Source organism: Stegostoma tigrinum, chromosome 6, assembly GCF_030684315.1.
Source record: "Stegostoma tigrinum isolate sSteTig4 chromosome 6, sSteTig4.hap1, whole genome shotgun sequence".
Lineage (NCBI taxonomy): Eukaryota > Metazoa > Chordata > Chondrichthyes > Orectolobiformes > Stegostomatidae > Stegostoma > Stegostoma tigrinum.
The window spans coordinates 92,197,238-92,210,493 of NC_081359.1; the positions used below are offsets into that span (position 1 = coordinate 92,197,238).

Below are 13,256 nucleotides of genomic sequence, written 5' to 3' on the forward strand. Positions count from 1 at the left end.
AAAAAAAAAACTATATGGAAATAGAACACAGTCATAATTGAAAAAAATCTCTAGGATAAAACTGTCTTGTTTGTTGAAGGTAAATACTGATAAGTACAAATTCATGGAACAAAGTAATCTTAACATATATTGCAGTGCAAGATAATAAAATGTGAGGCTGGATGAACACAGCTGGCACAGCAGCATCTCTGGAGACAAAAGCTGACGTTTCGGGCCTAGACCCTTCATCAGAGAGGGGGATGGGGTGAGAGTTCTGGAATAAATAGGGAGAGAGGGGGAGGCAGACCGAAGATGGAGAGAAAAGAAGATAGGTGGAGAGGAGAGTATAGGTGGGGAGGTAGGGAGGGGATAGGTCAGTCCAGGGAAGACGGACAGGTCAAGGAGGTGGGATGAGGTTAGTAGGTAGGAGATGGAGGTGCGGCTTGGGGTGGGAGGAAGGGATGGGTGAGAGGAAGAACAGGTTAGGGAGGCAGAGACAGGCTGGACTGGTTTTGGAATGCAGTGGGTGGAGGGGAAGAGCTGGGCTGGTTGTGTGGTGCAGTGGGGGGAGGGGACCAATTGGGCTGGTTTTGGGATGCGGCGGGGGAAGGGGAGATTTTGAAGCTGGTGAAGTCCACATTGATACCATTGGGCTGCAAGGTTCCCAAGCGGAATATGAGTTGCTGTTCCTGCAACCTTCGGGTGGCATCATTGTGGCACTGCAGGAGGCCCATGATGGACATGTCATCTAAAGAATGGGAGGGGGAGTGGAAATGGTTTGCAACTGGGAGGTGCAGTTGTTTGTTGCGTACCGAGCGGAGGTGTTCTGCAAAGCGGTCCCCAAGCCTCTGCTTGGTTTCCCCAATGTAGAGGAAGCCACACCGGGTACAATGGATGCAGTAGACCACATTGGCAGAGGTGCAGGTGAACCTCTGCTTAATATGGAAAGTCATCTTGGGGCCTGGGACCTACGTCTGTGACACCACCCACGCCCTCCACCTCCTCCAGGACTTCTAATTCCCTGGCCCCCAACACCTCATTTTCACCATGGACGTCCAGTCCCTATACACCTGTATTCCGCACGCAGATGGCCTCAAGGCCCTCCGCTTCTTCCTGTCCCGCAGGCCCGACCAGCCCCCCTCGCCGAACTCGTCCTCACCGTCAACAACTTCTCTTTCGATTCCTCCCACTTCCTACAAAGGGGGTGGCTATGGGCACCCGCATGGGCCCCAGCTATGCCTGCCTCTTTGTAGGTTACGTGGAACAGACCCTCTTCCGCACCTACACAGGCCCCAAACCCCACCTCTTCTTCCGTTACATGGATGACTGTATCGGCGCCGCCTCTTGCTCCCCAGAGGAGCTCGAACAGTTCATCCACTTCACCAACACCTTCCACTCCAACCTTCAGTTCACCTGGGCCATCTCCAGCACATCCCTCACCTTCCTGGACCTCTGTCTCCATCTCAGGCAACCAGCTTGTAACTGATGTCCATTTCAAGCCCACCGACTCCCACAGCTACCTAGAATACACCACCTCCCACCCACCCTCCTGCAAAAATTCCATCCCCTATTCGCAATTCCTCCGCCTCCGCCGCATCTGCTCCCAGGATGAGGTACTCCACTCCCGCACATCCCAGATGTCCAAGTTCTTCAAGGACCGCAACTTTCCCCCCACAGTGGTCAGGAATGCCCTTGACTGCGTCTCCTGCACTTCCCGCAACACATCCCTCACACCCTGCCCCCACCACAACCGCCCAAAGAGGATCCCCCTCGTTCTCACACACCACCCCACCAACCTCCGGATACAACGCATTATCCTCCGACACTTCCGCCATCTACAATCCGACCCCACCACCCAAGACATTTTTCCATCCCCACCTTTGTCTGCCTTCCGGAGAGACCACTCTCTCCATGACTCCCTTGTTCGCTCCACACTGCCCTCCAACCCCACCACACCCGGAACCTTCCCCTGCAACCGCAGGAAATGCTACACTTGCCCCCACACCTCCTCCCTCACCCACATCCCAGGCCCCAAGAACTCTTTCCATATTAAGCAGAGGTTCACCTGCACATCTGCCAATGTGGTATACTGCATCCATTGTACCCGGTGTGGCTTCCTCTAAGTAGGGGAAACCAAGCAGAGGCTTGGGGACCGCTTTGCAGAACACCTCCGCTCGGTTCGCAATAAACAACTGCACCTCCCAGTTGCAAACCATTTCCACTCCCCCTCCCATTCTTTAGATGACATGTCCATCATGGGCCTCCTGCAGTGCCACAATGATGCCACCCGAAGGTTGCAAGAACAGCAACTCATATTCCGCTTGGGAACCCTGCAGCCCAATGATATCAACGTGGACTTCACCAGCTTCAAAATCTCCCCTTCCCCCACCGCATCCCAAAACCAGCCCAATTCGTCCCCTCCCCCCACTGCACCACACAACCAGCCCAGCTCTTCCCCTCCACCCACTGCATTCCAAAACCAGTCCAACCTGTCTCTGCTTCCCTGACCTGTTCTTCCTCTCACCCATCCCTTCCTCCCACCCCAAGCCGCACCTCCATCTCCTACCTACTAACCTCATCCCACCTCCTTGACCTGTCCGTCTTCCCCGGACTGACCTATCCCCTCCCTACTTCCCAACCTGTACTCTCCTCTCCACCTTCGGTCCGCCTCCTCCTCTCTTCCTATTTATTCCAGAACCCTCACCCCATCCCCCTCTCTGATGAAGGGTCTAGGCCCAAAACGTCAGCTTTTGTGCTCCTGAGATGCTGCTCGGGCTGCTGCGTTCATCCAGCCTCACATTTTATTATCTTGGATTCTCCAGCATCTGTAGTTCCCATTATCACTGATATATTGCAGTGCACTTTTATTTCAGTATAATTAAATAATAACTTGATACTTTGAACATTTTATTATTGAGTGTGAATAATTAACTGTCCTGAAAACAAAACTGAATGGTGTAAGCATAACAGAAATAATTTTGAACTGTAGATCCTTCTCATGTTTGTCATTAAAGACCTGTTGCTGAATGTGGTGCACCTATAGCTGTGGAATTTAAAATTACCTTAAGTTCTGCTTTAATTAAACTTTACATGATTCATGAACACTACTTACTGTATTTCAATTACATTTTACACACTCGTGAATTACTAGCTTGCAGCACAGAAATGAGTGAGAGTCAGTAACAAATTGGCCTCAATTCCCTCCCCCATTCTTCCTCACTAACTACCTGATCAGCTGACTTGCAAAAAAAATGTTGGCTTCAACCAGCAGAACAGCTGATGACATCTCAGCCTTCAAAACAAGCATATCCAGCTCCAACTGGTTCTAATTATCAATATGTGACCTTTATGCCTGTTAAGGCTATGAAATGAAACCAGATAAATGAGATCTCTTTAACCCCAGATTGTGAACGAACTAAAAATTTTCTGTGACAGGTTATTTCAGACACTTAAGAAATGAGGAACCACAACAGGTTCACAGGGGAAAATCCAAATTCTTTTCACAGAGGGAATTATTGTACTAAATGGGCAAGAAATCTTTTTCTGACATTTACATTTATTCATTTGATATCGTGATAATGTTCAAAAAATTCATGAATTCATCTGTTTACTGAGTGCTAGATGTATACTTCTGTTCTAGAGATTTCATGAGAAGCCTGAATGAAGTAAACGGTGCTAATGGAACATTGTGTCTCTGAATACTGTAATAAGAAACCAGTTATGTAATTGAAGTACATCATAATATTCCAGCAAGGAGATGGTCATGAAGCAGAAAAGGCCAGGTTATTTTCAGCACTTAATTTAGTTTACCATTGGCACAAACATAAGCCTCAGTACAAAGTAGCAATAATTTATCAACACAAGCTAGATCTAATACCCAACAAAGATGAAATACCAGTCATATTCCGGAACAGTGAAGGGCTCCTTCTTGTTGACACTAATTACTCTCCATCTCACAGTGCTTTCTATTTAAGTTTCATGCCCACCTGCTACCTATATCAAAAGTGCATTATTTCACACGTCAGGTTAATCTAGGATTCTCTTATCCTCTTCTAAATTTCTAAGTGATGCTTTTGAGGTTGTTTCCTCAAACTAATTAGTATTATTTGATCTGACAATATATAAAAAAAATTACAAAAAGCAGAGCAAACAAAGAAGTTCAATACGACTCCTTAGACAACACGTTCCAAACCCATGAACACTACCACTTAGAAGGACAGGGACAGCAAATCCAGGGAACACCAAGAGTTGCAAGATCCTCTGCAAGCCACTCATCATCCTAACCTGGAAATATGTCATTCTTCCTGTCAAGTATATCATTGCTCCTGTGTCACTGGTTTAAAATCCTGGAAAGGCCCTCACCAATAGCACTGTGGGTGTACCTACACAAAACGGACTGGATAGTTCAGGAATGCAGCTTACCACTACTTTTGAGGACAGCTAGAATGGGCAATAATTGCTGACCCAGCCAGGGATGTCCACATCCCATGAATGAATAAAAAAAAGAATTTTTTTTTACCTACCTTACTCAATTGCGTTACATTGCTGTATCCCCCATTATCAGAATGCTAGCAGCTACCACTGAACTGGCCCAGCCAGTAGGGAGGCAACGACCTATCACTAGACTATTTATCCAGAAACTCAGCTGATGTGCTGGGCACTCAGGTTTGAATCCCACCAAAGCAGATGTTGGAATATGACTTCAATTAAAAATCTACCGATGACCATTAAACCATTGTTGATTGTCAGAAAAACCCATCTGGCTCACTAATGTCCTGCAGGGAAGGAAATCTGTCATCCTCACCTGGTATAGGCTGCAAGCGATTCCAGACCCAAAGCAATGTGGTTGACTCTCAACTGCCCTCTAAAATGGCATAGCAAGCTACTCGGTTGTAACAAATGCCACTAAGTCTCAACACAGAAATGAAACTGGATTTAACTAGGCATGAAAAATTATAACCACAGAAACAGCCCTGTCAAACCTGCAAAGTCCTCCTTACTCACATCTGGGGTTAAATCCAGTGTCAAAATTAGGAGAGCTCCATCAAGCAACATAGTCATACCCATGGAATCATACCTTACAGACTATGTCCCAAAAAGAATCACCATATCTGGACATAACCTGTTCCATCAGCAGGACAGACCTAACACAGGTGGCGATACAATGGTATACAGTCAGGAGGGAGTTGCCCTGGGAGACTTCAGCATTGACTTTGGACCCCATGTTAAACATGGGCAAGGAAACATCCTGCTGATTAGCACATATTGTCTTCCTTCGGCTGATGAATCAGTACACCTACATGTTGGACAACATTGAGAGGAAGCACTGAGGGCGGCAAAGGCACAAAACATACTCTGGGGGTGGGAGATTTCAACGGCCATCACCAAGAGTGGCTCGGCAGCAGCACTACTGACTGAGCTGGTAGGGTCCAAAAGGATATAGCTGCAGGACTGGGTCTGCAAACAAGTGATGAGGGAACCAGCAACGGAAAGAAACATACTCGGGCTTCATTGTCACCAACCTACCTGCTGCAGATACAAAACCAGCCCAGCTCGTCCCCTCCCCTCACTGCATCCCAAAACCAGCCCAGCCTGTCCCCGCTTCCCTAACCTGTTCTTCCTCTCACCTATTCCTTCTTCCCACCTCAAGCTGCACCTGCATTACCTACCTACTAACCTCATACCGCCTCCTTGACCTGTCCGTCTTCCCTGGACTGACCTATCCCCTCCCTACATCCCCACCTATACTCTCCTCTCCACCTATCTTCTTTTCTCTCCATCTTTGGTCCGCCTCCCCCTCTCTCCCTATTTATTCCAGAACCCTCTCCCCATCCCCCTCTCTGATGAAGGGTCTAGACCCAAAACGTCAGCTTTTGTGCTCCTGAGATGCTGCTGGGCCAGCTGTGTTCATCCAGCTTCACACATTGTTATCTAATACCACTTCCTCCTTGATCTCAAATTGTCCTAGCATGCTCCATACTAATCTTACTATCCTCCATATCCTTCTCCTGCATGAATACTGACACAAAGTACAAAGAACAAAGAAACCTACAGGACAGGAACAGGCCCTTCGGCCCTCCAAGCCTGCGCTGATCAAGATCCTCTGTCTAACCTGTCATCTATTTTCTAACGGTCTGTGTCCATTTGCTCCCTGCCCATCCATGTACCTGTCCAAATATATCTTAAAAGACGCGAACGTGTCTGCGTCTACCACCTCCGCTGGCAAGGCGTTCCAGGCACCCACCACCCTCTGGTAAAAGAACTTTCCAAGCATATCTCCCTTAAACTTTCCTCCTCTCACTTTGAACTCATGACCGCTAGTAACTGAGTCCCCCTCTCTGGGAAAAAGCTTTTTGCTATCCACCCTGAATATACCCCTCATGATTTTGTAGACCTCAATCAGGTCCCCACTCAATCTCCGTCTTGCTAATGAAAATATTCCTCATCTACTCAACCTCTCTTCATAGCTAGCGCCCTCCATACCAGGCAACATCCTGGTGAACCTCCTCTGCACCCTCTCCAAAGCATCCACATCCTTTTGGTAATGTGGCGACCAGAATTGCACAGTTGTTAGTCAAGATATCAAACTTTTATAACTTAATTTTCATTTTCACCTTTTAGATAAAGCACACTTGAAGCTCTTCTTCAAAGTACTCATTTAGGATCTCGCCCTCATCCTCTGCCTCCAGGGACATGTTCCCTCTTTTATCCTTCAGTGGTCCTGTCTTCTCCCTAGTTATCCTCTACTTTCGATCATCAGTAAAGTTATGGACATGTAATCAACAGTGCTATCAAGTAGCGTCTGCGTAGCAACAAACCGCTCAGTGATACCCACTCTGTGTTCCACCAGAGCCATTCAGTTCCTGATCTCATTTTAGCCTTCGTCCAAACATGGACAAAGGATCTAATTTCCAGAGATGAGTTAAGCTTGAATGCCCTTTACATCAAGTCTGCATTCAGCTGAGTGTTGTTTCAAGAAGCCCTTGAGCAAAACTGGAATCAATGGGTCTCAGGACACAAACTCTCTACTGTTTGGAGTCATACCTTGCACACAGGAAGATGCTTGTGGTTTCTGGAGGTGAATCATCTCGAGTTTGACCAATCTATTGGAGTTCTTTGAGGAGAAACCTACTGCAGATAAAGGGCAATTGGTGGTTGATAAGGTAGATGTTTCCTTTCTAAAACTAGAGGTCACTGTTTATTAGTCGGGGGGTCATTCATTTAAAACAGATGAGAATTTTTTAATCTCTTTCAGAGGGTCGTGAGTGTTTGGAATGCTCTTCATCTAAAAGTGGTGGAAGTAGAGCCCTTGAACATTTTTAAGGCAGAGGTTGATAGTCTCCTAATAAACAAGGGATGAAAGATTATCATGGGTTGAGCACGAATGTGGATTTGAGGATACAATCAGATTAGCCGTGATCTTGTTGAATGACAGAATAGCTGGATGGGCTGAATGGTCCAATCCTGCTTATGATTCATATGCTTACATATAGTACAGTAAATTATCTAGTACCTATTTAACCAGGAGTGTGCCGATTGATCAAATATTCCAGATAATCAAGATATGATAGACTAGTTAGAAAGATTAGATCACATGGAATACAGGGAGAACTGGCTATTTGGATACAGGATTAGCTCGAAGGTAGAAGACAGAGGGTGGCGGTGGAGGGTTGCTTTCCAGACTAGAGCCCTTCCAATGAGCCAAGGAATGGCAGTGGCAGTTTAATTTAGATACATGTGAGGTGCTGCATTTTGGAAAAGCATATCAGGGCATGACTTATACACTTAATAAGGTCCTAGAGTGTGGCTGAACAAGAAGACATTGGAGTGCAGGTTCACAGTTATTGAAAATGGAGTCACAGGTGGATAGGATTGTGAAAAAGGCATTTGGTATGCTTGCCTTTATTGGTCAGCATGTGGAGGTGCCGGTATTGGACTGGGATGGATGCGGTCAGAAATCACATGACACCAGGTTATAGTCCAACAGGTTTATTTGAAAACACAAGCTTTCAGAGCCTCAGTCCTTCTTTAGGTGTTAGACAGAGAGGTAGTATCAGATACAGAATTTATCAGTAAAATATCAAAGGTTCACACCATTGAGGAGGGTGTACTAAAAAGCCTAAAATGCTGTTAAAACTTTAATCAGTGATGAAGTTTTAATTGATTAATATGTATATGTAAATCCCCAAATTCCTTTCATGCCATGAGAGAAGTAAAGGTTTTATCAGTGTAAAGAAGAGGTGACATTTTAGGTCAGACAATGTGTGTTAGGTGTGAGAGATAATGGGAACTGCAGATGCTGGAGAATCCAAGACAACAAAATGTGAGGCCGGATGAACACAGCAGGCCAAGCAGCATCTCAGGAGCACAAAAGCTGACGTTTCGGGCCTAGACCCTTCATCAGAGGGGAACGCAAGAACGCAGAGTCGCCGAGCAGGGGCTGATAGCCAAGTTTGGTCCCCATGAGGACAGCCTCAACTGGCATCTTGAGTTCATGTTGCACTACAGGTAAGCCCACCATGCTATACATGCATGTGTAGACACACACACACACACACACACACACACACACACACACACACACACACACACACACATATCTATGCAGTGAAATTGTATTTGCAGATACATTTTATTATGTTCAAAAAGTACACAATTTATAGATCGTTAAGTGGCATTTTATAAATTCCTACTTTAGAAATAAAATGAGTCTGAGTCCAAACTATAATACGAACAGATTCTAAACAAGACCTCACACCTAAAATGTCATCTCTTCTTTACACTGATAAACGTTTAGTTATCTAAGGACCGTGACTTGAAAGGAATTTGGGTTTTACATATACATATTAATCAATTAAAACCTTCTAACTGATAAGAAAAGATTTAACAGCAACTTAGGTTTGTTTAGTACATCCTCATCAATGGTGTGAATTTTAGCTTTTTTACTTAAAAATTCCATGCTTAATACCACCTTTCTCACTGACACCTATAGAAGGATTGTGGCTCCGAAGGCTTGTGTTTCCGAATAAATCTGCTGGACTATAACCCCGTATTGTGTGATTTCTAATTAGTCAGTGCATTGAGTATTGGAGTTGGGAGGTCATGTTGTGGCTGTATGAGACATTGGTTAGGCCATTTTTAGGATATTGTGCAGAATTCTGGTTTCCCTGCTAATAGGAAAGATATTGTGAAACTTGAAAGGGTTCAGAAAAGATGTATGAGGATGTTGCCAGGGTTTGAGCTATAGGGAGAAGCTGAATAGACTGGGGCTATTCCTCTGGAGCATTGGATGTTGAGGGCTGACCTCATAGAGGTAAATGAAATCATCAGGGGCATGATAGGGTAAATAGGCAAGGTCTTTTCCCCAGGATGGGGTAGTCAAAAACTAGGGGGCATAGATTCAAGGTGAGAGGGGAAAGATTTAAGAGGGACCTCAGGGGCAAGTTTTTCCACAGAGGGTGGTGTGTGTGTATAGAATGAGCTGCCAGAGGAAGTGGACGAGGCTGGTACAATTACAAAATTTAAAACGCATCTGGGTGGGTATATGATCAGGAAGGGTTGAGAGGGATACGGGCAAAATGCTGGGAAATGGGACCAGATTTATTTGGGATAACTGGTCTGCATGGACAGGTTGGACCGAAAGGTCTGTTTCCATGCTGTATACCTCTATGACTCAACCTAAGTTAAGTCACAAGTCAAAGAAAATTACAGCACAGGAACAGGCCCTTCGGCCCTCCAAGCCTGCGCCGATAGAGATCCTCTGTCTAACCTGTCATCTATTTTCTAAGGATCTGCGTCCATTTGCTCCCTGCCCATCCATGTACCTGTCATTCACATAAACAATATAAAATCACACACTAAGTAACAGAAAAGTTACACAGGACTGTTACATTTTATTTACACCAAAAATCACATTGCAACTTAACACCAGACAGCCTTCTCACTCATACCCTCTACTGACTACTTGGACATTGTGGTAGATCGTGGTATTTGAGGAGAAATTGATTCAAAACTGAATCAACTGTTGATGTTTTATTTGGCCACTTGATTGAACATCAAGTATTTTCCACGTTGAGGTAAATAAGTTAAACAGCTATAATAAGTGGACCGAATAATATAATGAATGTTGCAGTATTTCAGGTATACAATTTTTTACCAGTTTAGCAAGAGTACTGGTTCATAAGGTGCCGGTTAAAACAAAGTTTGCTGCACCAAATTTCTAAAATACTTGGTACTATGAAATTAATATATGTTATTAAATTAAGTGGATGCAAGTTTTGACCAGTGTAACAACAGGAAAAGAACAAATGAAACTTACTGGATCTGCTGCAGTGGTTTGGAATGATTGTGCAACATTGAGCACCCTCATTGAAGCTTCTAAATGACTTGGTGGGAGGAAAAAGTTTGGAATTACAACTGGATCAGGTCTGAATAAAGATGTTAAAGATTATTAATGTTCATTAGTTTTAGAAGAGCACATCAATATATAACTTCTTCAGTATAGTTTACAACACAATGAGAAACAGTTCTATTTCTTTCCCAATTTCAATCTTCCTGGTCAGACTGTGTATAGTTAAACTTGATCAAACACATTTATTCTCAATCAGTTTCATCAATTACATTAATGGCATACATTAAAACATAAATACAAAGTATTTAAGAAAATCAATAATGATGGATTAATGAGAAACATTAACAGTACTGGATGTTCCGAGCAAAACTGGGGATAGGGGAAATGAATGGTAAAGTCACTGTGCTACTAATCCACATGCCTGGTTTCAAATTTCACTACTGCAGATGGTGGAATTTAATTTTTAATTAATAAATCTGCAATATAATGCAAGTCTCAGTGGTAATGGCATAATACTACCACTGACTGTTGTTAAAAAAAAATCCCAACTGGTTCACTAAACATGACTTTGGGAAGAGAATCTGTTAGTCTGATCCTATTAGGCATACATGAGACTCCAGATGCACAGCAATGTGATTGAGTCTTAACTGTTGTCAGAATTGGCCTGGCACTCAGATCAACGACAATTGTGGAATGCAACAAATGCTAGCTTTGCTGTGATGCCCTGATCCCATGAAAGAATTTTTAAAAATCTTCTCAACCTCCACATTTGAATCCTGAAATAATAATTCCAACTTTGTGCCCACCACTGATTATTACTACAAGGTGTCTTGAACATTTACAAAAACTACCTTGGATATTTACAAAAACTAATAATCAGTCCTTGCCATATTAAATTATGAGGATGCACAGCTGGTCAACTAAACCACAAATGCTATCGTCTTCAACAACCAAAACAGAAACTGCTAGAATAGCTCAGAAGGTCAGGCAGCATCTGTGGAGAGAAATCAGTTAAGGTTTCTGGTCAAATGATCCTTCCTCAGGAATGATCACACAAAGAATCATAGCATTTAGTTAACTGCACAATGCTAAAATTTCAGATATACTTTTCTGATAAGCAACAAATGAAATGCAATTTATGGCAGCAGCCTTTCTTTGAGTGTATTTGGAATGAATGTGCACTCATGATTACTTACTTATTTTTAAAATTTGTTCATGGCTTGTTGGCATGACTGGCCAGACCATCATTTATTGCCTTGATAGGACATTTCAGAAAGCAGTTAAGAGTCATCCACACTGCCATGGGTTTGGAATCACATGTTGGCCGCACCTAGCAGAAGCAGATTTCCTTCCATAACGGACATTAGAGAACGAAATGCGCTCTTATGAAAATCTATAGTGAACATCATTAGGCTTGCTTTTAATTCCAGATTTTTATTAAATCCAGATTTCATCATCTGCCATACTGCTACTCGAACACATGTACTTGTACACTTAAGAGTCTCAGGTTTTGGAATAACACTAAACTGCCTTCCCATTGAAGCTCAAGTTATAATCAGTTATAGTTACTAAAGGATACAAACTGACTGAATGTGCATCATCCGTTGAATCTTTATTTGCACTCTCTTCGTGCATCCTTGGAACACCTTCCCCACCAGCTTTAGAGAACTGTGAATCTTCATGGTTCTGTCTTTCAAAGGACACTTGGTTTTCATTTTCAACCTCACCAATGCTATTGGCATGGTGATGTTCTTCAAGAATATTTTTTACTTTTAGGTCTCTTTCCTTCCTATCTGTGACCGAAAATGCTCTACAATGAAAACTGTCATGTTCTGTAAGATTTTCATTTTCTTGCACTCGCTCTTCTGCTTTGTCAGGGTTTGAGGAAACACAGTCCTGGTCATCAGAGGTCTGTATTTCCAGTAATTCTGTACATATGAATTGTTCACTTTGGAGAATTACATTTCTATCTGGCAAATCAAAACCTGTTCCTTCATTTATTGTTGGTGATTTTTCTGTATATGGTGAGGACTCACCAGCTTCCATATTGCTGGGAGGCTTACAACTCTCATTTTGCAATCTCTTAATAAGCAGCTCATCATGTACATGGATGGGATTTACTTGTACTTCTGCAGCCAGACTTCCATTTCTTATTGGTTTCTGGGTCTCTTTTTTACCTTCACACTCATGCTTATAATCTTCTTGTAAATCTGAGAAAACACTTGACCAAGGGCTCGTCCTGTCAGTCATAACAGTCACGTCATTCAAGGTTCTTGGTTGTATCACATCTTCCTCATATCCTTCTTCACTCCACCCTTCACTACCATAATCATTTTGGTGGGTTTCAGTTTCTACTGTAGGACTGTTCTGGGAGCTTCTATGATCTTGATCACTATACTCATCTATTTCATTTTTTCTCAATTCTGGACTTCTTTGAGCACAGAAATGAGTTGCTCTCTCTGGTGATTGTAGATATGGGAACACTTTATTCTTAGTTCTGTTGCTTTCATTTTCTAATTGTTGTGGTTCATTTTCAGCTATTTTCTCCCAATCTTCTTCTGTATCTTGAGAAGACTGCATTGGAATAGCAACATCAGCTTCATTTCTGTCTTGCAGACCTATCATATTGCAAAGCACAAACATGGACATGGAGATGAAAATAACACTACCAATATTTTTCATTCATCATTAAGCATTTTTTGTTTGGTTGGTAACATTCAATCAAGTGCCAACATATAGATTTAATATACGTAGAATCTAGTACACTCTACAAATGGTGCTGATCAGTAGATTTAGGTTGTATATTGAACAATCAATCAAGTAAACACACTAAAAATGAAGCCCATAACGAAGTAGCTATAAATCATGGCTACTCCAGATTTGAAAGAGGAAGGTGAGATTATAGGTGTTTCAATGCAAAGGCAAG

The 13,256-nt window shown here is 43.2% G+C and overlaps 1 protein-coding gene across 2 annotated transcripts in view; it reads right to left on the bottom strand.

Annotated features, from left to right (window-relative positions):
- Positions 1-13,256, bottom strand: part of c2cd3 (C2 domain containing 3 centriole elongation regulator) — a 133,194-nt gene that overhangs the window by 14,011 nt on the left and 105,927 nt on the right. For both annotated transcript variants that reach the window (XM_048532594.2, XM_048532593.2), the window contains exons 31-32: positions 11,910-12,948; positions 10,298-10,406 (exon numbers count right to left, since the gene is read on the bottom strand). In XM_048532594.2, coding sequence (XP_048388551.2) covers positions 10,298-10,406; positions 11,910-12,948 — 1,148 coding nt within the window. The remainder of the gene's footprint in view (positions 1-10,297; positions 10,407-11,909; positions 12,949-13,256) is intronic.